The sequence below is a fragment of the Lissotriton helveticus genome, chromosome 7 (assembly GCF_964261635.1).
Source record: "Lissotriton helveticus chromosome 7, aLisHel1.1, whole genome shotgun sequence".
Taxonomy (NCBI): domain Eukaryota; kingdom Metazoa; phylum Chordata; class Amphibia; order Caudata; family Salamandridae; genus Lissotriton; species Lissotriton helveticus.
In genome coordinates, this window is record NC_136068.1 from 1,087,396,765 (window position 1) to 1,087,420,702 (window position 23,938).

The following is a 23,938-nucleotide window of genomic DNA, read 5'->3' on the forward strand; positions in this document are numbered from 1 at the left end:
TCCCTCGCAACAGCACTGCACTGTGCGTCTCCGCCGTGTCCCATGCAACCCACAACTTGCCACAGTCTGATCAGGCTCCACCGTCTTCGGGCAGATCGCGACTGCAAGTGCTCTGCTTCTCCTTTATTGCTTCTTTCCTTTTCTGTTGGGTCCCTCCGACCCTGTATCCATGGCGGCACTCTGCAAATTCACGAGACCAGTAGGGTACCAGATCTTCCCGGCCTTCTGAAGCCCTATCAGCGCCCTTCAAGTGGACGCTGCTCCTGGGGCGCATCACAGCGTTACTCCCCGTGCAGGGATTAGTTTTTGGCAGCGTTTCCCCTTTGCTTCCCCCGCTGGTTCACAGCTCACCTCTGCAGTCCGCCAGTGCTAGGAGGGGGCCAGAGGGGTTGCTGAAACCCTCGTCGTGTGGCAATTGATTTGGGTCAAGTGCGAGGCCTCGGCCTGGAGTAGGTTCTTCCGGCCACACCCTCCTTCCCCATAGCCTAATCTGAGACATCACAGACCGGTCACTCACAGAATCGAGTCTTCAAGGTTTTCTGCTCGATCGTGGACACCTCACATTACTGCAGGGCTATTTCTGCGTCTCCTTGTATGCTCCCTGAAGGATATGTTTGTGGATGGCAAGGGATGCATGGCGGAGCTCTAGTAGCTAGTGTCCGCCATCTTCACCCTCAAAGCCGCTCACCCCCAAAGTTAATAAAATGATGGACCTTGAGTGCAAAATGTTACTCCTGACAAAAATTAACATGTCACCTATCACTTGTACATTGCTGTCTTCTAGCATGAAAGAGGTGAGATCTTGGCCAGGATGGTATGAATGTCACGGATTGACAGAGTAGGGGAAGGCCTATTTTCTTCAGTAGGAAGCATAAACACAGTCAATGCTAGTCACAAAGGTAACTTACACTGGTGAGTAAATTTACATAGAAAATTTACTCTTACATTTTTGTGGAAATCCACTACTTTTGGCTATTCATAAAATCTGGTGTAAATGTTCTCAAAAGTGCAGACTTACATGTCTCAGCTCACTTAGTTTAGTGATTTGAGTCAAAATAATTGTAATTTATGACTGTATAGTTTCTACATGTAAATAGCACTGTATTTTACATCCGGCGTAATCTTCCCAATTGGGGTGGAGAGACTGTCCATCGGGGCAGAGGCTCTGTATGGTAATACATAGGAGACCTCACCTAACAACCATAATAATTACTACCCACACCATAGGATCAGTTTCTTTCCCCTTCACCTATTGGGTCATGCAGCCACCACTGCATCTTTCCCATACTTAGGATTCCACCTGTGTTGACGAGAAAGAGATATTTCACTGAGGAGGAAACGTCCATTGTACATAAATCCGTGGTTACATACTAAAAGCAACTACATGGGATGCTCCTTTTCCTTCTCAGTGGAACCTAGAAGGCAACCTTACGGCAGGAGGCCACTGACTCTGTCAATGTATTTGTGGAGGAGCTCTATACTGTGGGGGCATTAAGAAGAAATTGGAAGATGAGAGGAGGTGGTTGAAAGAGAAACTCTCCAGGATTCAGCTGGCTCAAATTCTTTCTGGAGGAGCAGTTTGAGTCGTCTCCATCTCATCCCCTCTGGGTTAAACAAAACCACAATGACACTGGTGTTCTTGGTCTTGCATGGACCTAGAAACCTAGTCAGTTATTACTGTATCATAATGAAAACAAGCTTACTAGCACTCATCTATATCTGTCCTTCACTCACACCTGCAATGTTATTCACACATCATATTGATGCCCCTCCTAAACACTCTGGGCCCGATTCACAGAATGAACTTAAGACTCAATCCTAAACTTACTACTATTTTGGTATTCACAGAATGCACTTACTACTTTTGCCATTCACAGAATGAACTTACTACTTTTGGTATTCACAGAAGTTAGGATTTTGTCTTAAGTTTGTCTTAAGACAAACTTAAGACAGACTTAAGACAGACTTAAGACAGACTTAAGACAAAATCCTAACTTCTGTGAATACCAAAAGTAGTAAGTTCATTCTGTGAATTCCAAAAGTAGTAAGTGCATTCTGTGAATACCAAAATAGTAGTAAGTTTAGGATTGAGTCTTAAGTTCATTCTGTGAATCGGGCCCACAGTGATAGAAGACCTAAAAATATATACCTGTTGTGGTAGTGCTTACTTTACTGCTCTTCAAGCAGCCAGATTGATTACTTCTGCTACAACTGAAATCAGTATAACTACAGCAGTGCAGCATACAGTGCCGGTCTCAAAATTAAACTACCTACAAAGACAGGCACATCCCTATGCTAACAAAGATGGTTAACACACTATAGATGATTGTCCCCTCCTGTTTTTTTACTCAAAACAGAAATGTCAATATGTGCTTTACCAAGTCTAATATTAACAGACTGTAGAGTATTGTTCTCAATTGTTTTTAATCCAAAACAGAAACGTCAATGTGTGTTTGGCCAGGTCTTTCAGTTGTACTCAAATCTCACCTTCGTATGTCTACTGTCATAGTATTTTAGACCTTTTTTTTATTTAAGGGCCTGTGAGGTTGTCCACTCCAACACCTGGCACAACATCAACTTCTGCTCCTAGCAGGGCTACAACACCAGGACTGGCACCACACAGCAGTTGAATGGTACACATCAAAAGTTTCAATTTCTAGTCTTTTTCCTATAGAGCTATTGTCTTTATTTAAAACTGACAGGGTAGTTATATGTCTCCTCTTATACATCTCTATTGGCATCATGGTCAATATGTCAGCATATTATTTTAGATATTTTTTATGTCATCTAAATTGGCCCTAAACTTTGGTTAGCCCTATGATATGTTAGGCCTTGTTTTAACCATTAGAAATAAAATGTATGTGCACTGAAACGTGGTACCTACCATCTGCTTTTTTGATTTACAATGAACTACTCCACTATTTATGCCTCTCCCCCTCTCTCTCTCTCTATCTCTCTCTCTCTCTCTCTCTCTCTATCTCTCCTGTCAGCCCCCGACATACAACTCCATCAATGCCAGCTCAGGACAACAACTATACACAAAATTTCATATTGAACAACCCAGTGCAGTAACCAGCTAAGCAGACTATATCATAAGAAATTCCATAAATGGACCTGTAGAGCTGTTCAAAGCTACCAGAAAACTGAAAACTATAAAACTGCAAGCGTGTCTCTCACCGTTCATCATTCACCACACTGATATGCCCTGCATCCATCAACACAATAAGCGCAGCTCAGTGGACATCACACACAACATCGAAATACTTCCCATATAGGATCTAAACAAATGCAACTTTTTCCCAACTGCACACCCTACGCGGTGTAGCATGATACCCATGTAGACAACCAGGGATGCCTGGCATCACTTGCAAAAATTATTTTTTTTACTTAAGAGATGTCTATTGTATTTGTACTACATCATGCTTACCAACAGAAGGGCGTGGCCACGGAGCAGATGAGGGAAGACGTGTGAGCTTGGAGCTCCACGCCAACCCCGGCAATTGTCCTGTATTGGGACCTTGGAATGAGCTCCCAAGCGCTCGAGGTGGTGACAGCAGGGCGCTGGGGGCTTCCACAACTTTAATGAAATGATTTGAGGCCCGCTAGCTGGAGAACGGACGAGGCGACGGGAATGCTTGTGGAGGGATCAAGATGGCGGCACTCATGAAGATGCGGGATCAGAGGAAGCTCTAAGAGGAGGCTGTGAGAATCGATGAGGGAACGGTAATACTCTGCAGGACCCGATTGCCACAGCCGCTCCCAATGCTGCTGCCGAGATAGCGGCGGGGGGGCCCGGGAAGACCAGAGCCTGTCAAGCGAGGAGAAGATATAACATTGGAAACCGAGGGGGGACTGCCAGGGCACCTGAATCTACGCCACATCGCTAATGGGGAAGCCCAGAGGGAAGCAGGCGGGTGTGTCACCTGAGCTGGAAGAAGAAGCCAAGGAGGCTCTTCACATTGCACATGTGGTGCAGGGACTGGGATTGCTCTGTGCAGATCATGCTAAACTAGTCAATGGGGTGAAGCAGACATAAGTCACCCAGGAGACCCTAGAGCCGGCCCAAAAAGTGATGGAAGCACAGATGACGGAGGTCCTGTGCTGCTTGCAAACCCTGGAGCGGAGAGCGGAAGACGCAGAAGGGAGGAACCGAAGGAATAATATCCGAGTGGTAGGGCTGCCGGAGGGAGTGGAAGGGACTAACATGGTGGACTAGCTGGAGCCCTGGCTCAGGACGGAGGTGGCACCAGAAGGCCTATCGTCGTTCTGCACTCTGGAAAGAGCACATAGGGTCCTGGCTCGACCTCTGGCTCCCGGGAGAGCGCCCAGACCAGTGGTCGCCAGACTGCTCCACTACAAAGACAGGGACGTACTGTTGCACAAGGCCCCGACAGCGGGCCCGTATAAGGTGGGCAATGGTTAAGTGATGCTGTTCCCGAACTATACACTTGAAGTACAGCGCCGTCGAGCTTCGTTTATAGAAGTTAAGAAGGCACTCCGGGAAGAGGGCCACCAGTATTCTCTGATGTTCCCAGCATGCCTTAGGATAGCCATGGATGGTAAGACACATTTCCATGACAGCCCTGAAGATGCCTGGAACTGGTTGGAGTCGTGTAGAGTGGGCATTGGGGAAGTGGGGTGTGGTGCGAGTGCACAGGAGGGACCACGTCTGCGCCGATCGCAGCCCATATGCAGAAACCGCCCTGCAGCTCAAAAACTCACAGAGATGCAAACGGAGCAGGTACTCTCTGCTGTCTTGCAGGCAGTCACGGGCATTTCACACGAGAATGCAAAGGTATCACCGGTAGCATTGGAATCGGAGAAGGGATCGATGGGATCCTTCTCGGAAGAGTCAGACACAGGAAGTGTGTGCTTGCCACATGTGACGGCTGGGACAGCGGACGAGATCGTCGACACATAACATTATGGACTGTCTAGAAAGGTTGCAGGATTGAGAAGGCGGCAGGCCCAGCCCCTGGGGTGCTTCCCTCTGATCCAACTAGCGGCTGAGTGTTGGTGGCTGGAGGGACTAATACAGCCAGTATATACTGTGGTGGTCCCGCTATATTGTTGCCCCAGACGGCGCCGCCTACATATCTTGGGGGAATACGGAGCAAGCTGTAGGAAGGTTACCACATCATTTTTTGTGGGTGTGGTGCCTTGGTTTTCACTGAAGGAGCAAGTAGATTAGAAGTTTGGATGGGTACTAGCGTTGTAGCGCCTGTTTTGGGGTGGGGGAGTTGGGGACAGTTTTGGGGTTTGGTTGGTATAGATAGATCCATCGGTGTGTTCCAATGTAGGGGGATGGTGTTTAGGAGGAAGTGGCCGCAGCATGGGGACGATACTTGATTTGAAATGTGTTACCTGGAATGTGCGGGGGCTCCACACAATGCTGCGATGCCACAAGGTGCATGCTTACTTGGTGAGGCGGGGAACCCACATAGCCTTTCTCCAGGAAACACACATCACTGTGACTGAGGGGCTGGCCTGCAGCGTAGATGGAGGGGGCAACTGTTTTACTTGACTTATTTGGCTTTCACTAGGGTTGTACTGATATGGGTCAGAGCGGGAATCCCATTCCAACCGATGCAACAACTAGTGGACCCAGAGAGGAGGTTTGTGATGGTGACAGGTCGCTTGAATGGAGACGATGTGATGCTAGGTAGCATTTACGCCCCAAATGTGCATCAGGTGTCTTTCTTTGGTCACCTATCAGGTAAATTAGTGCCTTACCTGACCGGCTCGATATTGATGGGAGGAGACTTTAACTCTATAGCAGATGTAGAGATGGATAGATCCCACCCTCGGCTCCCTGATGCTCCAATACATAGAATCTCCAAGGCTAGATGTGCATGGCAGACTAACTGGGGGCTAGTAGACACATGGCGAGAGCATCATCAGGAGAAGCGGGACTACTCTTATTATTCTGGCCTTCATGAGTTACATGTGCGACTTGATGGAATACTGTGCACACCTGACATCCATGCCAGGGTCTCCATAGCGAATACCTCACTAGAACAGCGTCGGATCATAACCCACTGTTGGTACGGATAAGATGGATCCAAGAGAGAGCGGTAATACCGGCCTGGTGGCTGCGACTGGAAGCGCTGGAAGACCCAGCCTTCTGCACGGGTATAACTCAGTACTTTGCCAAAAATGAGGGCACAGCAACAACAGTGGCAATGGAATGGGATGCTTTCAAGGTAGTAGTGCGGGCCCTATGTATTACCAAAATGGCGGGAGTGCGGAACACGCTATTACACAACATTGAAGCAGCAGAGCGCAGGTTGCGTGAGGCTGAAAGGGCGCGATCTGAGGACTTGGGAGTACAGAAGGAGGTCTTGGAGGACAGAGAGGCGGTGGCGGCTCAGGTAGAGAGGTTACGCTCTTTTGATCACAGGGAATATTGAGGGAGGGTGCTTGTAGAGGGGAATAAGGTGAGCGCACTGCTGGCGTGGCTAGCTAACCCGATCCCCGAGGGGCATCTATATTGTGATTGATGGCTCGACGGGGGGAATTGAAGCACACACAACAAGGGATAAATGGCTTGTTTCTGGACTCTATTGCAGTAAACTGCGACAGGATGAGGATGATATAGGGGAGTTTATGTCTGGCTTGCCTGGGCTGGAGAAAGAGCAGGCAGACCTATTAGGGCAGGAGATCACGCTCAGAGAGATCCGGTGCGCGATTAAGCATAGGGCGCGTAACAAAACTCCAGGGGTGGATGGCCTGCCAATAGAATTTCTTTCAGTGTATGTAGATTGCTTAGCTCCACGATTGTTGGCGATGTATCAGGAGGCACGGAAAGTAGGAAAGTTACTGATGACTACTAAAGAGGCTTGTATTTTCCCTTTGTTGAAACCTGGGAGAGAACCGTCTGACATGACAGCATATCGCCCACTCTCGATGTTGACCACTGACTATAAAATCTTGAGCAGGATCCTTGCCATGCAGCTCCTCCCATGCATGACACAGCTGGTCCACCAAGACCAGGCGGCTTCATTCCCACGCGTAACACAGCTGGCAACGTGCGGCGGCTGCTTCGTATTTTGGAGGAGGACCATAGTGTGGTGCCTGCTGCAGCGGTCCTTTCGGTCGATATTGAAAAGGCTTTTGATAGCCTGGAGTGGCTGTTCCTATTTTGGGTTATGTGAGTAATGGGCTTGGGCGAGGCCTTCATGGGGTGGACTCAGACACTCTACAGCTCAGTGACAGCCCGAGTGCAAACCAGGGCGACTGTTTCATTAGCGTGCTCAGTTGGGCGAGGAACACGACAGGGGTGCTCGCTGTCCCCATTGCTGTTTGCTCTTGCAATCGAACAGCTGGCTGCCCACGCAAGGTCCGGGAAGTGCTATGCTGGTCTGGCACTATGCGGGGACATGCAGTATATGTTTCTGGCCAATGCTTTTGACGGGAGCAAAGGTGTTGCTGCGTACATTCGGCGCGGTGTCTGGGCCCCGGGTCAACTGGGCAAATATTTGCCTGTTTCCTGTGAAGCATACGGTGGCAAGTCATATCAGGGTGGGAGGAATACGATGGGAGCCCATTGCTTGCCATATCTTGGAAGTAATATATACCATACGCAAGAGGACCTGTTTGAGGGTAATGTGGGAAGGGCGCTGCAAGGGATTAAAGGGAGCGTAGCATTCTGGGGTACATTGCCGTTGTCAGTGGCGGGTCGAGTGGCACTACTTAAGATGGTAGCATTACCTCGGCTGCTGTATTATTTCAGGACACTGCCGATTTGGATACCAGGCTCAGTCTTCAAAATGCTCCGATCCTTGACGAGGGGTTCATATGGTGGAATGGCAGAAGGCTTTGACAATGATGATGCAACCCCGGGCCGAGGGAGGTTGGGCGGTCCCGGACTTTGAAATTTATTACCTGGCAGCCCAACTGCAGTGGCTTACTCAAGCAGTGGCGAGAGAGTTTAGGGGCCAAGATGGCCCGACAGGCTGGTGGATCCCGCGACACGTGCTATCATTTCTTATACTCCGTCAGCGATTGAGGCTTGGCTCATTGACCCATGAGGAGAGGGCGCTGCGCTTGTGCTGGATACAGTACCAACGAAGGGATGGGGTCATTAGGCCTTATGCACCAGAGATTCCTTTGAGTATGTGCACAGCTCTTCCACATGAGGGGGATTGGTCAGCACTGGTGATATGGGAGGAACAGGGGCTGCAAGTGATGGGGGACCTTTATGAGGGGGGCACTCTCTTACCTTATCAGACACTGCAAGATAGATATGGACTACCCAGAGGTGACTTCTTACTACCCTCAGCCCTCGTAACCGCAATCCAGCGCCATTGGGGAGTAGGGTTATTGGAGCCGCAGACATCTTTAGCATGCCAATATGTGGTGATGGCAGCGGGGACCCATGAAGCCATAACATGCCTATATAGGCGACAGGTGGCGGAGGGGTTGCAGCATTTGAGCAAGTTGCAAAGGAAATGGGAGGCTGACCTGGGTAGGGAGATCCCTGACACAATGTGGTCAAAGATAGTAGAGAGAGCGTGGAAGAGCACCCGCAATGCTCGTTTTCAGCTTATCCACTTCTATGTTTTACATAGGGCGTACTTGACTCTAACAAGGATAAATTAGTATTTTAATGTCGATACAGCCAGGTGCCCCCGTTGCAACTCAGAGGAGGTGGAATTTATCTACATGGTGTGGAGTTGCCCGCAACTGGGAACATATTGGGAGGAAGTGATAGATACCCTATGTGAGGTAACAGACAGGCAAATAGAGCCAGACATGGGGGTGTGCATGCTACATTGGTTTCCTCATACGCCTAGGATGAAAATCACGAGTACGTTTTTAGACCTGGGGTTGTTATTAGCCAAAAGGGAGTTAACAATGCATTGGAAATTCAAGCAGGGTCCCAGTATTGAGTGGTGGAAGGCAGAACTAACCAAATGGGCAGCTAGTGAGAGTACGGTATGGTTCAAGCAGGCTAGGAGAGTCAAAAATGATAAGGCAGGTGGCTGCGAAAGCATGGGAGGCTATGGTTGGGCTGCTGTTGCTACTGGACACGGGGTCGGACTGGGACTCAACAGATACACCAACGGACACATCCTGAATCGAGGGACCATAATGCGGCTCTTAGCGCTTTCGGGAAGTGTTGTTGCGAAAAATGAAATTTAACTGGTCCAGACCATCTAGCTAAGATGCAGAGAAGAGGAACTCCTCAATGACATATTGCGTACTATGATTTCTTTTGTTAACTGTGATAAAGAAGGACACACCGGTGGAGAGGGTAGGAGAGGGACACAGGGGAGGGAGGAATAGTTGGTAGGGTGGTTATAAGCAATGTTTGAATTAATGGCACAAATGCTAGAACTGAATGGACTACTGAACCAAACTGGCATAATACGGACAATATCAGTAGTAGGAAGCACATGTTTGAAAGGACAATGAGTATTCCGCTACGTAAGAGTACCCAAAGGACAAAGCCAGGTACCAATGTTTGCATGCTGATGGGACATATGGGATAAGTCGACCCATAGGTAATGACTCGCTGTGATAATGCTTGTTGTTGTTTTTAAAATGCATATTTGACTACTTGCATCCGGTTGGATGGTGGGGCCTGGGAGCTGGGCTCTTTTCCTTTCCTTCAGTTACTCTGCCCCTCCCCAAAATTAGGAACAGTGATATATTTTCATTTTCATTGATCTTGTATATTTGGTGTTCAGATGAAATGCCTAATAAACAGTTTCTAGACTCTTCCCTTTTCTATCCCCCTATTATCCTTCTCAATCCAAATAACAGACTCACATGTCCACAGCTCAAATTAACTAAAATGGCACTGTATTAATCAACCACTAATCATTTTTGGATTCCAAAGTAGCATGCTATCTGCTGAAAAATGCTTTGACGCCTTGTCAGGGGTAGTAAGCGCTATACAAGTTCAATACCATACAATCCCAAGTGGGTAGATGGTAGTTCTAGGCACACTGTATAAGGTGTTAGAGTGGGGGGGTCATTGGTGATTCACGTTTTCTTGTTTTGTAATGATCAAGCTCACACAAGGTTTCCTCACAGGACATGTGGAAGTTCTTACACACCTTCCATTTTTGTTGTATATGGCATAGAAACATGGAGTACTTTATATTTTTCCCAAGAATATGAATGGGCTTGACCATTATATTAAACATGTTGCGGTGTACATTTTCCTTCGCTGGCATGGACCTAATATTATTTTTGTGCAGAAGACTCATCCGGTGGGTAATAGGTGCACAGCACTGGAGAATGGTTGATACACCTAGTACTTCACTCCAGCTTCAACTCTTGGTCCAACCTGTGGCTATCCTGGTAAATAAATGAGCCCCCTTCCTTGAGAAAAAGATAAGAATAGGCCCACATGGAATCTATGTCTCAGTCGTGGGGTCCTGAGTTAAGGAAAAATTGGGGTTAAATTCCCACGACCTCCTTCTTTTGATTCCAAATCTCATGCTGGATCGGGTTGGTGCTCTACTTTTAAAGCTCACCCATCAGTGTTTGTATTTGGGGGATGAATCCTTTATTTATGGATGAAGGTCTGGCCTGCTCAAAACCCACTTCACAGGTTGGAGGGGGCAAGGCAAGACTGGAGCCCGGGGTTCTTGGATGTTTGGCTGATCTGGAGACAAAACAGTTTTCCTTCTTTTCTGTATCCAATGGGTAGTTTTCAATGATAGATTACTGGCTGCATTCCTTAATGTTCTGTCCTACATGTAGGAATACTAGTTATTTGGCAAGGCGTACCTCAGACTATTCACCGTCATCTCAGTTCTCCTATTCATACTAGATAGTTGGTGGTACACCTGGTGCTTCAGAGTTTGGGAGCTAGTGGACAAAGAAATGGTGGCCTATATTGAATTGGTCATTGACCAATATTTTAAGGAAAACATGGGGTGGATGGGATCGAGTTCATCAGTTTGGGAAGGCTTTAGGGTGTGGCTCAGGGGCTCAGCAATAGTCAGGATTTTGGATGCAAAAATCATTTGTCCCAGAAAATGAAGATACTAAATAAACAACTTATTTCCAGTGCCTTGTTCTAGCTTGAAATCCAGCAGATTCTGAAGAGTAGGATGGAAGAAAGCTTTTTGGGTAAACAGCGTGTTTTTATAGTGTGGATAATAAAGCTGGTAAGCTCCTTGCTCATCTGGCCAAAATGGGGAAAGGACTTAGATAGATCTGCGGGGTGAGGAATGGCTTAGTGGCCAGGTGGTGAAGGTCATGGAAATTGCAGAGTAATTTTCTCTATATTATTGAACTGTCCATAGATCAAAACAGGTGACTGATGAGATCTGCCTTTTGGATTTTGTAAAGGAACTCCCAACCCTAGGTTGAACTAGATGATGAATAATTTTGGGAGGTTGAGCTTACAGGAGAAGTGTCTGAGGCTATTTTGAAGCTGAAGTATAGGAAGGCTTAGGGTCCTAAGGATTTTGCATCTGAGTAATAACCAGGAGAATGCCAGTCAGGCTGAGGGATGAATTGTGTGGTTCTTCAAGCCCAGGTGATCACAGAGAACCACAATTGTGCTGATACAAAAATTAAGAAAGCCTGCAGGTGACTTTACTCAAACAGACCTTTCTCACTGAGAAATACATGATAAACTGCTAGCTACGATTGCTTGCTAATCATCTACATTGGGTTATTGCCTCTCTGGTCCATTCTGACCAAAAAGATTCTTGCCCTGTAGGTCCAAAAGACTTAACTTGCACCAAATGCTCTGCTGTCTAGAATACGCTTGAAGGTTGGAGGCACCACTGATTTTTCTCTACTTTGGTGCTGAGAACCTGTTCCAATGCGTTAAATGACCATGATATTTGCGAGTCTCTGGAAAACGCAGCTAGGTGGCAGTTTATCTTTGGGCCTTCTTACTCTATGTAGTCACCATAGTCAAAGTTAATTGGGTCCTAGCTCCTGTACTGAGACCAAATTGCTCCTTATTTGTCTCTTCTCTTTGTACTTGTAATCTAGCTGCTTGCATGTCGGATCAAGAGAAATGATTGGACTAGGGTGTCAATATACTGAGATGACAATTCATTTATATAGCAGATCTAGATGATTCTTTGGATAAACCAGGAAGGATTTCCTTTTTAGGTATCAATGCAACTAGGGACAGAAGTATCTTTATGGAACAAAGCCTTCTTGCCCTGATGGCATGGCAACTGGATATTGTGATGCACTGGAGAAGGCTCCCCTCCCCATGCTGGATTGAGCAAAAATAGGCAAACTGGAAAGCATTTTCTATTCTGCCATGCGCATCCTGCATCTAGCTTAAAAAGTGAATCGACATACATGCAAGAAACTGGATTACTGATTGAAGGGGATGAAACCCCGCTCAGGCAACAACCACAGTCCTTGTCAGGGTGAATCACAAAAGTCACTAAATGAATCTGTGCTTAACCCTCTGGTAGCTTGGCACAAAAGTTGGCAGACTTAAGTTAGAGGCACTGTGTAAAGTATATATGCAATCCAGAGCCAGTAATAAAGGGAAACCCCACAATACAAGGAAAAATCCCAAACCAATTAAGTAAAATAGAGTAAGTTTTAATAAATAATATGATATCAGAATGATAATAATCCAATCAATAGAACTGGAGATATTCAAGTTCAAGTGAATATAGCACTTAGAAGCACAAAGCTCCACTTGCAGTCGATTGGTCAACGTCGACCGCGGGAAAGACAAATGTCCATGTCAACCGCAATGGTCAAAGGCCGGCTACAGAGATCAAGCAACCCCTGTTAAAAAATTACCTTTTAAGTCCAGCATGATGTGTTCTGTTTACATTGGAGGATGCTGCAAGTCGGACTCTGAGCGTTGCAGAAAGTCGTCACTTTAGTGCGAAGCGCAGGCTGTTGCGGACGGTCGTCGCTATAGGGCGAGGAAATGGTCTGGCGACCTGGATGCTTGTTGCTGTAGCTGCGAATTGGCAGTCATCGCAGGCTGCTGTTGCTGCAGTATGAAGTGCAAGTCTTGCATTTCTGGTCACCGCTGGCGGCCTTACAGTCGAAACGTAAAGAGCAGGTCTCATCGGAGCTTCATGTTAGCAATGGACGTAGTGACAGAGTCTTGACGTGTACTGGCCCATTTGAGGTCAGGAGGAGCACAAACTCTAGGATTTTCACCTTCTCTTAAGGAGTACACTCTGATGCCGCCCAATGGTCCATGACCTGGGGAGGCACCCCTTGTGGATCAGGGACTCACTCCATTAGAAGCCAGCAGGACTCAAGCAGGTCCAGTTGCAGGTCCAGGCAATCCCAGGTGCAGCTGGTCAACTGGGTAGTTGCAGGGAGGCCTCTAAAGCTTTTTGTGTCCCTATAGCTCACACAAGAGGTCAGGTAGCTAGCCCTTATTCTAACATGGGTTAGCCATGAAGGAAAGCAAGTCCAGTCTTCGTTCTCAGACAGTAAGACAGTCCTTCAAGTAGCAAGGCAGGCCTTCTGTGGGAAACTTCCAGAGGTCCAGGAGTGTTCTGAGGAGTGGCTCCGGAGGCACATTCTGTCCACACCTAAGTCCCCTTTGTGTTACTGACTGGAAACATTCACAGTCATGTGGCCCAGGACACTGGCAGAAGGCACTAATGGTTGGTACAAGAAAATACCAACTCTCTAAAAGTGACATTTCCAGAATTGTAACTTTGAATCCGATTTGATTATTAAAGAGGATTTTAAATTACAATTAATTTGAATGTAAACAGTATATTGCCATCTGCTCCCAATACAAAGTTAAAAGTTATAAAATGTAATACTGTAAGCCAGTGTTAGTAAATGGGAGGGATTGTAAATGATGATGAACAACTTTATTAGTTTTACACTGCCAGGACACATAAAATGTAAATACAAATGTCCTACTTTATAAATAACAATGTACCCTGGCCTATGAGCCTTTAAAAGGATTACTTATATGCATTAAAAGGAAGGTTTAGGTTTAGGCCTGGCAAAAGGTTTATCTTGTCAGGTTAAAACTGCATTTTAAAACTGCACCACAGGCTGCAGTGGCAGGCCTGGGACATGTTTTAAAAGGCTACCTTAGTGGGTGGCACAATGAGTGCCGCAGGCCCACTAGTAGCTTTTCATTTACACACCCGGGGTACATGTAGTACAATTTACTAGGGACTTATGAGTAAATTAAGTGCGCCAATAAGGTGTTGGTCAATTGTACTATGCTTGAGGGGGAGAGCCAAAGAATGTTAGCACTGGGTAGCAGTGGTAAAGTGCACAAAAGTCCTAAAATCAACAAAAACAAATTCAGTAAAACAGGAGGGGTGAAAACAAACGTTTGGGGAATACCACACCAAGGATGCAAGGTCTAACAATGCCCCATCTCTGTGTAACTAATGCTTTCTGTCTTTATGTCATGGGGCCTCGGAGGACGGCGGAGGACGGGGCGGGGACTTTAACGATTGTTCCTTTCCGCCCCGTCTTCAGGATGATTGCGGCCCCTTTAATGCTGCCTGGTTATAGCCAGCGGAGGAGGAGGCGGCTGTGATGACGTCGGGCGTACCTGACCAATCAGATTCAAGGGAGGCGGATAAGGAAGCCCAGCCAGAGTGTCACAGCGCGCAAGCCGGAAGAAGAACGCGGGAGAAGACGCCGGAGAGGAGCCACCTTCAAGACCAGAGTCCAGGAGAAGAAGGAGAGCTGCAAGCCGGGAGAACGAGTACGCCTGGAGGCCACCGATACCACGCGCCGCCCTGCCGCACTTCTGGAGAAGTGTGGCTGGACAAGGTACGGGGCCGTCTCAAGGGTCTCTTCTCTTCACAGGGTGGGACGGGGTAGGGGAGGCTTGAGGGAGGTCACGGGACCGCTTGACTGTGTGTGCACCTCACCCCTTAAACACGCTTCCTTCCCAGCAGTCACAAAGTGTTTCTGGTAGCGGGCCCTGGTGACTCCTTCACTCCCCCCCCCCCTCATTCAAAACTTAGTACCCGAACGTGCCAGTAATTCTGGGATTGTTTTTTTTTTCTTTTCCTTTGTATACTGCGACGCTGGAAGAGAATCCTACCCGGAGGATTGCCTGAGACGTGAGAGGGCCGGAGTCAGGAAGGACTCAAAGACCTGGACTATTCCCTGCTTTTTCGTTTCTTTTGTTTGTTGTTTACTGAACCAAGGGGTGTACATGAGAGGCATCTCCTCCTTCATTTCGTTAAGAGGACTGTTATACTCAAAAATAAAACGCCTGCTCAGAACCTTTCGCATGGACCTCTATCATTTACGACCCCTCTAACCTGTCCTCTCCCCCCCCAATTCCACACTTTAGTATGGGTTGAGTTTCCTAAAACTGAATTATATTAAGATATAAGTGAAATGCTGATCAAAATCATTGCCTATCTGCAACCTAACTACCTCTAACTTCACATGTATGCGCCTTATGAGGTGGATTGGCTTAGTTTCTGATTTGTTTTTGGTGGAACTGAAACATAGTTAACATTTAATACTCTGTGATTACTCATCTTGATGACACATGTCATGTTATGCTTATTTGATTAGTGCGCTAATCACCACTAAAATTACCCAGGTGCTCTGCAGGTGGAGAGGCAGCTGTCTCTTAGGAGAGAATTATTCAAAGAGCTAGGTCTTCAACTTCTTGCGGAACTCGGGAAGCAATGAGGAGGCTCTGATGTGCTGAGGGAGGTCGTTCCATGACTTGGGTGAGATGCATGTGAAAGCGTGGCCACCGGCCAAGGAGTTGCAAATCAGTGGTATGTGTGCGAATGACAGTTAGGTTGAGCAGAGGTGTCTTGGAGATATGTGGAAATGTATGCAGTTGTTAAGGTAGTCCAGACCAATGTTGTGTACTGCATAGAGTGAGTTGCGGTAGTCCAATCTGCTGGTGACCAGGACCTCTGTGACTGTTTTTCCTGGTGTTTTCTGGAAGTTGTTTGAAAATTTTGCATAGCATTTTCAGGATGCGGAAGCAGGTGGGGATGAATGAGGTGACCTGACATGCCCAGTTTGTTGTCCAGGATGATTCTAACATTTCTGATGTGGGTGGTGGGGGTCGGGTTGGGGCCGGCAGCAGCGGCTGCCACTAGAAGGTGCCAGGATGCCACCCATTTAGATTTACAAGCTATGTGAATGACAATTTCCAAGAGCAATTACCACCCACATAAGTTGCTTTTATTTTTTTTATTTTTTTTTCATTTCAGTAGTTTTTTATTGTATAAAAAAATAGCAGCACCCAGAATTGGCTTAAAGCCCTTATTTAATTAAAAAGCAACTTATGTCTCTTTCCTCTTCCATTACATAAGTTGCTTTTTAATTAAATAAGGGCTTTAAGCCAATGCTGGGTGCTGCCCTCTATGCCTGGCTGCCTCCCGTCCTCGCGTAGTCGAGAGTCAGGGACAGGCTCTAGTGAGCTTGTGCCACACAACCAGTATTTTCTTAGGTGAAGGGTTGACCTAGATACAGCCCTCTCCTACAATTTTGGGGTGTTTCAAGGGACCTCCCATTCATGACGTGCAGCAGCGTCATATTTTCAGCCAATCCCAGAAGTCTAGAGCACACGTCCTGTATTCCTAGGACTGCCTGTCAATCCCTTCACAGGCTGCAAGCAACACCCTTGTGACGAGTTGGGAATAGGAGTTGCTTGCAACCTCTGAAGGGTTTGAGAGCATGTGACCTGGTGTCAGGGTTACAGCTCAGAGTGGGGACACAGAGATCATGTGCAGTGAAGTAGATTGAGGACGAATTCCAGGCAGGCATTTCAAAAATGAGACATAAGTTGAAATGCGTGTCACTTGAATATCAAAGCCTATGTTAATATTTACAGAAATGAAGCGCAACAACATGGTACATAAGAATTATGCTTTGGCATTCCGGTGACGTGTTCTCTCTTTAAAACGCGTTCCCTCTTACCAATTTATATTCAAGCACAGGTGTATGCAACCATTAGATCACATTGTGCCATCCGAAGACGAGGTTACTGCTCCCCAAATCCTGTACATTGTGCGGTGGCTGATCGTGTTTTTGTATTTACTGCATCAAAGAGTTTCAAAGCCAGGGCTAGATGTTTAATGTGTGCACAGCTGCTTGAGTTGACTTCACAGTGCTTTTCTTTCCCTGGGACCCTTGGTCTCCTTGTAGGTCTTACACTTGTGTGGCTCACTTATTTGGGACAGCATCTGGTGCACATTATCACTCTTGATTACTGTGAGAAATGAGCCCCAAATCCAGTTCTGTAATTGTTTCAGATGTACGACATTTGAAGGGTGAAGGAGAAACACAGGACTTCGCTCAGGATTTAGTTTTAGTTTTATGAAATATTCAATTGTCACGGGCAAGTCATTTTTTGAGAATGTCCTGCAATATATTTACTTTATTATATATGTATTTTATTAACGTCTAAAATGTATGTTTTTTGACGTTTCATTCTGTTACGGGTAATTTTCACCTTTAAACATGATTATTGTGTGGGAGAAACATTAATTGAGCACTGTTCCTGACACCCAGAATATTTCTGTAACATGTGCCATTCAGAGTATGGAACTTCCCAGGTCGAAACCTATCAGGAGCGCGCATTATCTTGTCAAAGCAGCTCATTATTGCATTATTGCAAATTATTTTTGTACCGTCAGTCCTTATGTTTGAAACTGGGTCCTATGTAAAGCGCTCTGACACCTTCGGGTAAAGTTCGCGCTATATAAAATCGCATAAATAAATAAATAAATAAATAAATTAAGTGTATTCGCTCAACCCACAGAACAGCTCCCGGCGTCCGTATTGTGATAAAAATTCAAAATGTCTCAGAAGCCCGAAAAATGTTTTAACAGTGTTCCAACCAGATGAGCTTGAGGATGCTGAGATGGGCGATACCAGTGCAGTGTGTGCACATGGGTTCATGCTTCAGATGATGCACAATCTAACAGAGAGAGCCGAGCCAAAGGTCTGACCATACACAAGTGTTTTTAGGACTTTAACACCTGAAAGCATTTCACCCTAGTACATCAGTTGATATCACTATATTGAGAAGTATTTATTGACAGTGTAATACATGTGATGGAAACAGATGTACGAAACTGGTAAAAAGGGCAGTTTTTAAACATGGACTTAGAAACATACATGTACCGTCCTAAACTGTTTTCATTTGTACCCTACATTTGGACTAAATTCCTTTTAGGGACGTGGCCCATTATAGTGTATTAAATCAATTGCAAGAGATTTTTATAGAGTATATAGAGCTTGCAGTAGCCCTCTGCACTGGTACATTAATCACCAAAGTTGTCTTGACATTTTTGTTGTTGCCTAAAAATTGGTGGACAAACAAGGAACTCTGAACTTTTAGACCCATAAGATATTTCTAAACACCGTGACTCACAAGCCCAGTGCTCGTGTGTTGGCACCGGTCAAACTGCCCCAAGGCAGCCTTTCAAGTCAGCCACAAGATGGCTATCTCGTTTCCTGTTTTGCGTCACATATTAATAATTTGTCTTTCATTCTTGGCATCTGTGGCAAGCAGAAGCCAATCATTTGGCCTTAAAGGTCAAAGAGAACTTCAGCTGAGCCAAAGCCAGGCAACAGGTATTTGCCTGGCTCATAACTTCAGTGGATTCCCGAGCTCTGTTCTGTAGAAACAGAGTTAAAAACTAGCAAGCGTATCTATTTGTGGACTTTTGTGATCCTATGTTATATGTTTATCACAAAAATAGTGCTGAAAGTTGCAGCTGTATACACCAATTTTTAAACATTTTCTCGAGGCGAGAATCTACCCCGAGTGCTCTTGAAAACATCAGGCTCACTTCCCTAGCTCACACATATGCCAAAAGTCGTTAATTTTTTTAAAGCCCCAACGCTTTAAAATTCTATCAGCCATCACTGGGCGCTGGGGTTGGTAGGCCACCAGGTGGAGTCCCAGGCCAATGTTTCTCTTATGAAGACCTCTACTACTGTCTTGTCTGCATTTAGTTTGAGGCAGTTAGACTTCAGCAATGTGGTGACAGAGAAGTTGCCTTTGGTTTCCGACAGGAAAAGTATAAGTTGTGTGTTGTCTGCATAGAAGAGTTTGCTGATGTTGTGAGATCTGGTGAGGTCAGGTTGCGGGTCATGTAGATGTTGAATAATACAGAACTCAGGAATGATCCTTGGGGGACACCGCAGATGAGGTTCTTGGGTCAGAGGTGTAGAGAGGTAGGTTGACTCTCTGGGTTCTTCTTGTGAGCAATGACCAGATCAAGTTGAAGGTGGGTGCTTGGATGCCTGTGTTGTGTAGTTTTTTGATCAGTGTGGGGTGGGAGATGTGTCGAAGGATGCTGAGAAGTCAATTAGTACGAGGGTTTCTGTGTACCCACTGTTTAGGATCATCTTGAAGTCTGTGGCTGAGATGCGGGTTGTCTCAGTGCTGTGGTTGGGTCGAAAGCATGCTTGCATGATGTCTAGGAACTGGTGTTTGTTGAGACGGTGGGCAAATAGTCAGTTGATTTCTTTCTCTATGATCTTAACCGGAAAAGGTAGAAATTAGATCAGCCTGTAGTTTACTAGATGGGTAGGGTGAGCGAAGGGTTTCTTTAGAAGCACCTTGACTATCACTAGTTTCTATTTGTCTGTAAACATTTTAATGGTAATGGAGTTGTTTAGAATGAGGGTTAGGACTTTGTTGATAGGGGAGGTATCCAGGTTGTAGATGTGGTGGGGGCAGGGATCCACACATTACCCGGAGTGGATGGTGCTATTATGTTGGCTATTTCCTCTGCAGTTAGAGTTTTCCAGGTGGTCGGGTTGTCCCTGAAGTTGCTGATAGGTAAGTCAGGGATGAGGGTGTTGCTGTGGATGATTTTGATCTTGTTGTTCTAGAAGTCTGGGAGTTTGTTGCACAGTTACTAGGAAAGGTTTATGTTGTTTGTGGTGGAGGTGGGTGATGTGAAGACTTTTACAATCAAGAAGATTTTCTATGCTGCTGTTGGAGCTGTTGTGGATGTGCTCGGCTCGTGCCTTCTTCTTGGTTTCTCAATGTGCTTGTGGGAACGTCTCTGGGCTGATTTGTACTTATGCTTGTCAGTTTAGTGGGGGATTGCCCTGCATTTTCTTTCTAGCTGTTTGCAGTGTTGTTTTGTTGCTCCATGTACCAGTTGGCTTGGTCCCGAGTTCTCTTCTGGGTGTTGTGTCTCAACAGTGCTAGGGAGTCAGCACAGTTGGTGAGCGGCTCATCAAACTGCCTAATATCGGTCTTGAGGTCGTTGGTGTCATTTGGCTGATTATGTGTAACATTTCGAGCCAGACAGATTTAAAGATTTTGCTCCATCTGCGTCTGGCCTCGTTGGTAGTGGTGGGCTTGGCTTGGCGAGGGACATTGATTCTAACGTCGATGATGAAGTGTCCGGTCCAGGTGAGGGGTGTGGTTGTGGTGTATTTGATGTTATTGAAGGCGGCTAAGACAAGGTTGAGGGTATGCCCAACTGAGTGTGTGGGCTCGTTGACATGTTGCTCTAGTCCCATGTTCTTTAGACTCCTGAGGAGAACAGCTGCATTGGGGTCATTTCTGTGTTCCAGGTGGAGGTTGAAATCTCCTAGTAGGATGTAGTTCTTGAAGTCAATGGCAAAAGGGGGAATGAAGTCAGTAATGTTTCCGACGAAAGTGACTTTTGGTTCTAGCGGGTAGCAGACAAGACTTTTATCTTGAAGTTGAGGTGCTCTACGTAGGACGTATCGTTATCTGCGGAGGTGGTGCAGCTGAAGGATTTCTTGAATATGATCACTATATGATATACATGAACATGTAAAGCTTATTAAACATCTCTTGTACCTTAAAAGGACATTATTATAGTATAATCAATGTTGCTTTGATGATGGCATCCTTGTTGTTCCTTCACAAAAGAATTCAAGGTCAAAATAATGAAAGTAGTCCCCACAAGTCTTTTATTATAAAAGTTTACATTGAAAGAACACTTTAACTCCTTAGCTGCGGCGGCTATTCCGCCGCAGCGCTAAGGGGGAGGCAGGGACGCGCGGCGCTCCAGTACTCATGACGAAACCGCTCCGTCACGGCCCGTGGGTGGGCTGTGCTTGTGACGGAACGGTTTCGTCACGGCCCCGCCCGCTCTTAAGAACGCTCAGCGCAGGTGCGGAATTTGCGCCGCACAGGCGCGGCGAGCAGGCCGTGACGGAACCGTTCCTTCACCAGCACAGTCCACCCGAGGCTCGTGACGGAACGGTTCCATCACGAGCCCGCAACGGGTTAAAGTGTGTTTTCCCGAATGGTTTGACTTCCAGAATATTTTTCTGTAATATGCTCAGAAAGCCCATTAGAAAGAAAGATATTGTTCCTTCAACATGCATAACAAATGTGGAAAACAAGGGTCCAGCGTGCAGTAAGAGAGTAAGGAGCTTATTTACATGCCCCTAGGGCTGCCACTGCATCACTTTTATTTGATGCAGAGGTAGTGCAATCTGTGCGCCACACTGCTCCATGTCTATAAACTGACGTATTGTGTAAAAAGCATCAGTTTGTGGAACCCTGCATCACATTATACCTGCGCCAGGCATAATGTATGCAGGGTAGGTGTTCCCATGCAAAAAACTATTCTAAAATCCATGTTTAGGTCTGACCTCGGCACGCTCTTTTTTGCATGTAGGATAATACATATGCTGTTGTATGCTACAATAAATGAAAAGGACTTGGTGGGGAATGAGTAAACTTAAAAGCTGTAAGATATCAGGGTTCTGATCTTCCCCTCCATATATGCTGTAATGTTTTTGCCTCCTCTACAGTCATTATGGGTCAGGAGCAGTAGGCTCATGACTCGTGTCCTCCCTCTTGTTTTACATTTAATGGCCCTTGTGCATTAAACGACGCTACAGGGAGAAAGACAGCGTTTTGCAAAAAGAAGAGGGAAAAAAGGTTGGAAAGGAAGGACAAAATGACAAGTATGCAAAAAAGGGCCAGGTAGAGAAAGACAGCCAGGGAGCGAGAGGGCGAGAGACAGCATCTCACTCACCTGAACACATAGTCATGTTGGTCTATTTCTTGTCCCAACTTGGATCCGTTCAGAATGCCGCCATTGCCCACGGCAGCACAGCGGATACAGGGGGACTCGGCTGTGGGCTCTCGGTTCCACTCGCTGAATATGTAGCCATTTGCCGTGGTATTCAGCAGAGGCAGCGTCTCATTCAGGACTAGAAATAGGAGGAGAAAGGAGCTGTGAGCCCACTGAACGTAAACAATACAATATCGTCATTCTTCCGCAACTCGGACGACCCACCCTTACTACACATGGAAGGTGTACTCGATTCTGAGGTGACCCAGCTTGGGTTTTAGACAAAATGCAATCAAATACACTGCTGCAAACAACGGAACAACACTTGCATATTCTCAAAAACAATTATTCTACAATGACCGATAGGTCTGGGATGCAGAGGTGAATTTGCTTATTGTTAAATCAAGACATTCTCAGACAGGCCGGTATTTCTTAATGTCTGACGGATTTAGGCCAGTTAGTTACACATTAGGTTCGCTGGAGAACACTGCCATGTGTCTGACTGCTCCGGATCTACAGACCTTTCGAATGGCAGCATTTCCAGATCTTCTTGCATGGTTACTCACCTTTGGTTGGATGCTTCCCAGGTCTGATTGCGGTGTCCGTTTTGTGGTGGGAGACCAGATGTTAGTAGGACATGTGTTTACAGCTTGTCATCAGGGTGGGTGCCTATATAACTATGTAGTGCTGTGAAAGTTGAAGGTGGCTTTCAACCAATCAATGCAATTCGAGGCTACTGCTTCGCAGTGTTGCATGTCAATCACTACTTTAAGCAATAGGAAGCCTTGCAGCTCAACATTTGACATCACCGACTGAATCTGCCTATCAGGGTGCAAGGCTGCAAACCTAGGAATGGACAGAGTCCTAGGCCGATTATTAGGATCAATCTACCCCACGTATATGCATGATACAGACTAGATGATACAACAGGACCTTACAGAGTATATTGGAGAAAGTGGTCAAGCATTTACCCATGCCAGGTTCCTGTCTGAATGGAAGATGGCATATTTGTGAACTACATGCTTCCACTCTAAAGAGCCTGGCTGATGAAGGGTGACATACCCTGGATGCTTGCTTCTGGTCCAGGGAGGACCTAGCCTGGCAGTTAGGTCTGGACTGTTCCCATGGGGCACAGGGTCAAGACTGATTTGCATATGCCTGGGTCCAAACTGGGGTGGCGTAGGGGGCAAAAGAACAATGGATTTAACCGAGATGCTTTGCATTTTCAGCATTCCGTCCATCATTTGTTTGCTGTTCCACTCTAAAAGAGGCACCAATCTTTAAAGTCTCCTCTACACCAAATTGATGAACTTTCAGCAAAAACGTATGTAGAACTGGTTGATAGTAGGTGCCAACTAATACATGGGCATCGAATACTTCTGCCTGGGACTTAATTTCACAAGGGTCCTTTCAGCGCATAAAACACAGTGCCAGCCGTTGCAGCTGGTTTGGGGATTTGCACATTCAACCACCACTATATAGGTTACATATTCCTGCCAGTGATGAAAAAGGGTTCAGGCAGATCGGGTCGTTTACCCCTTTTCTAGGTTTGCCCGGCGTTAGCCGCTTCTCACCCAACTCACGATTACCCAAATAAAGAGGCAGGCGCTGGAGACTGGAAGGCAGGAAACAGGAGTTTATTTCCGACGGAACAGAACACGTCAAATCAGACAACAGGGTATCTTCTCGAGGTGCTCTAACAAGTTTCTCTACAGCTCCGTCTTTTATACGCAGGTTTATGATGTACAAACATTCCTTATTGCAAAAAAGACTCTTTGAAGTACAAAAAGGGCATGTTTGGGACCCCAGCTCCAGGCCCTATTCCCATACCGACCGCTCTGATGTTGTTTTCCCCTCCCAAATGTGACATGTGATTGTAATCTGCAGCCGGACATTCCAACAGGGCACGAGGGCAGGAGGGGGTGGTCAGATCTAAGGTTGGGCAGGCGATAAGATCATGTTTCGCTATGCGGGGC

At 46.3% G+C, this 23,938-nt stretch overlaps 1 protein-coding gene across 1 annotated transcript in view; it reads right to left on the reverse strand.

Moving 5' to 3' along the window:
• Positions 1-23,938, reverse strand: part of LOC144769959 (alpha-N-acetylgalactosaminide alpha-2,6-sialyltransferase 2-like) — a 607,277-nt gene that overhangs the window by 289,543 nt on the left and 293,796 nt on the right. Inside the window, exon 4 of the mRNA XM_078654157.1 lies at positions 21,924-22,101. Coding sequence (XP_078510283.1) covers positions 21,924-22,101 — 178 coding nt within the window. The remainder of the gene's footprint in view (positions 1-21,923; positions 22,102-23,938) is intronic.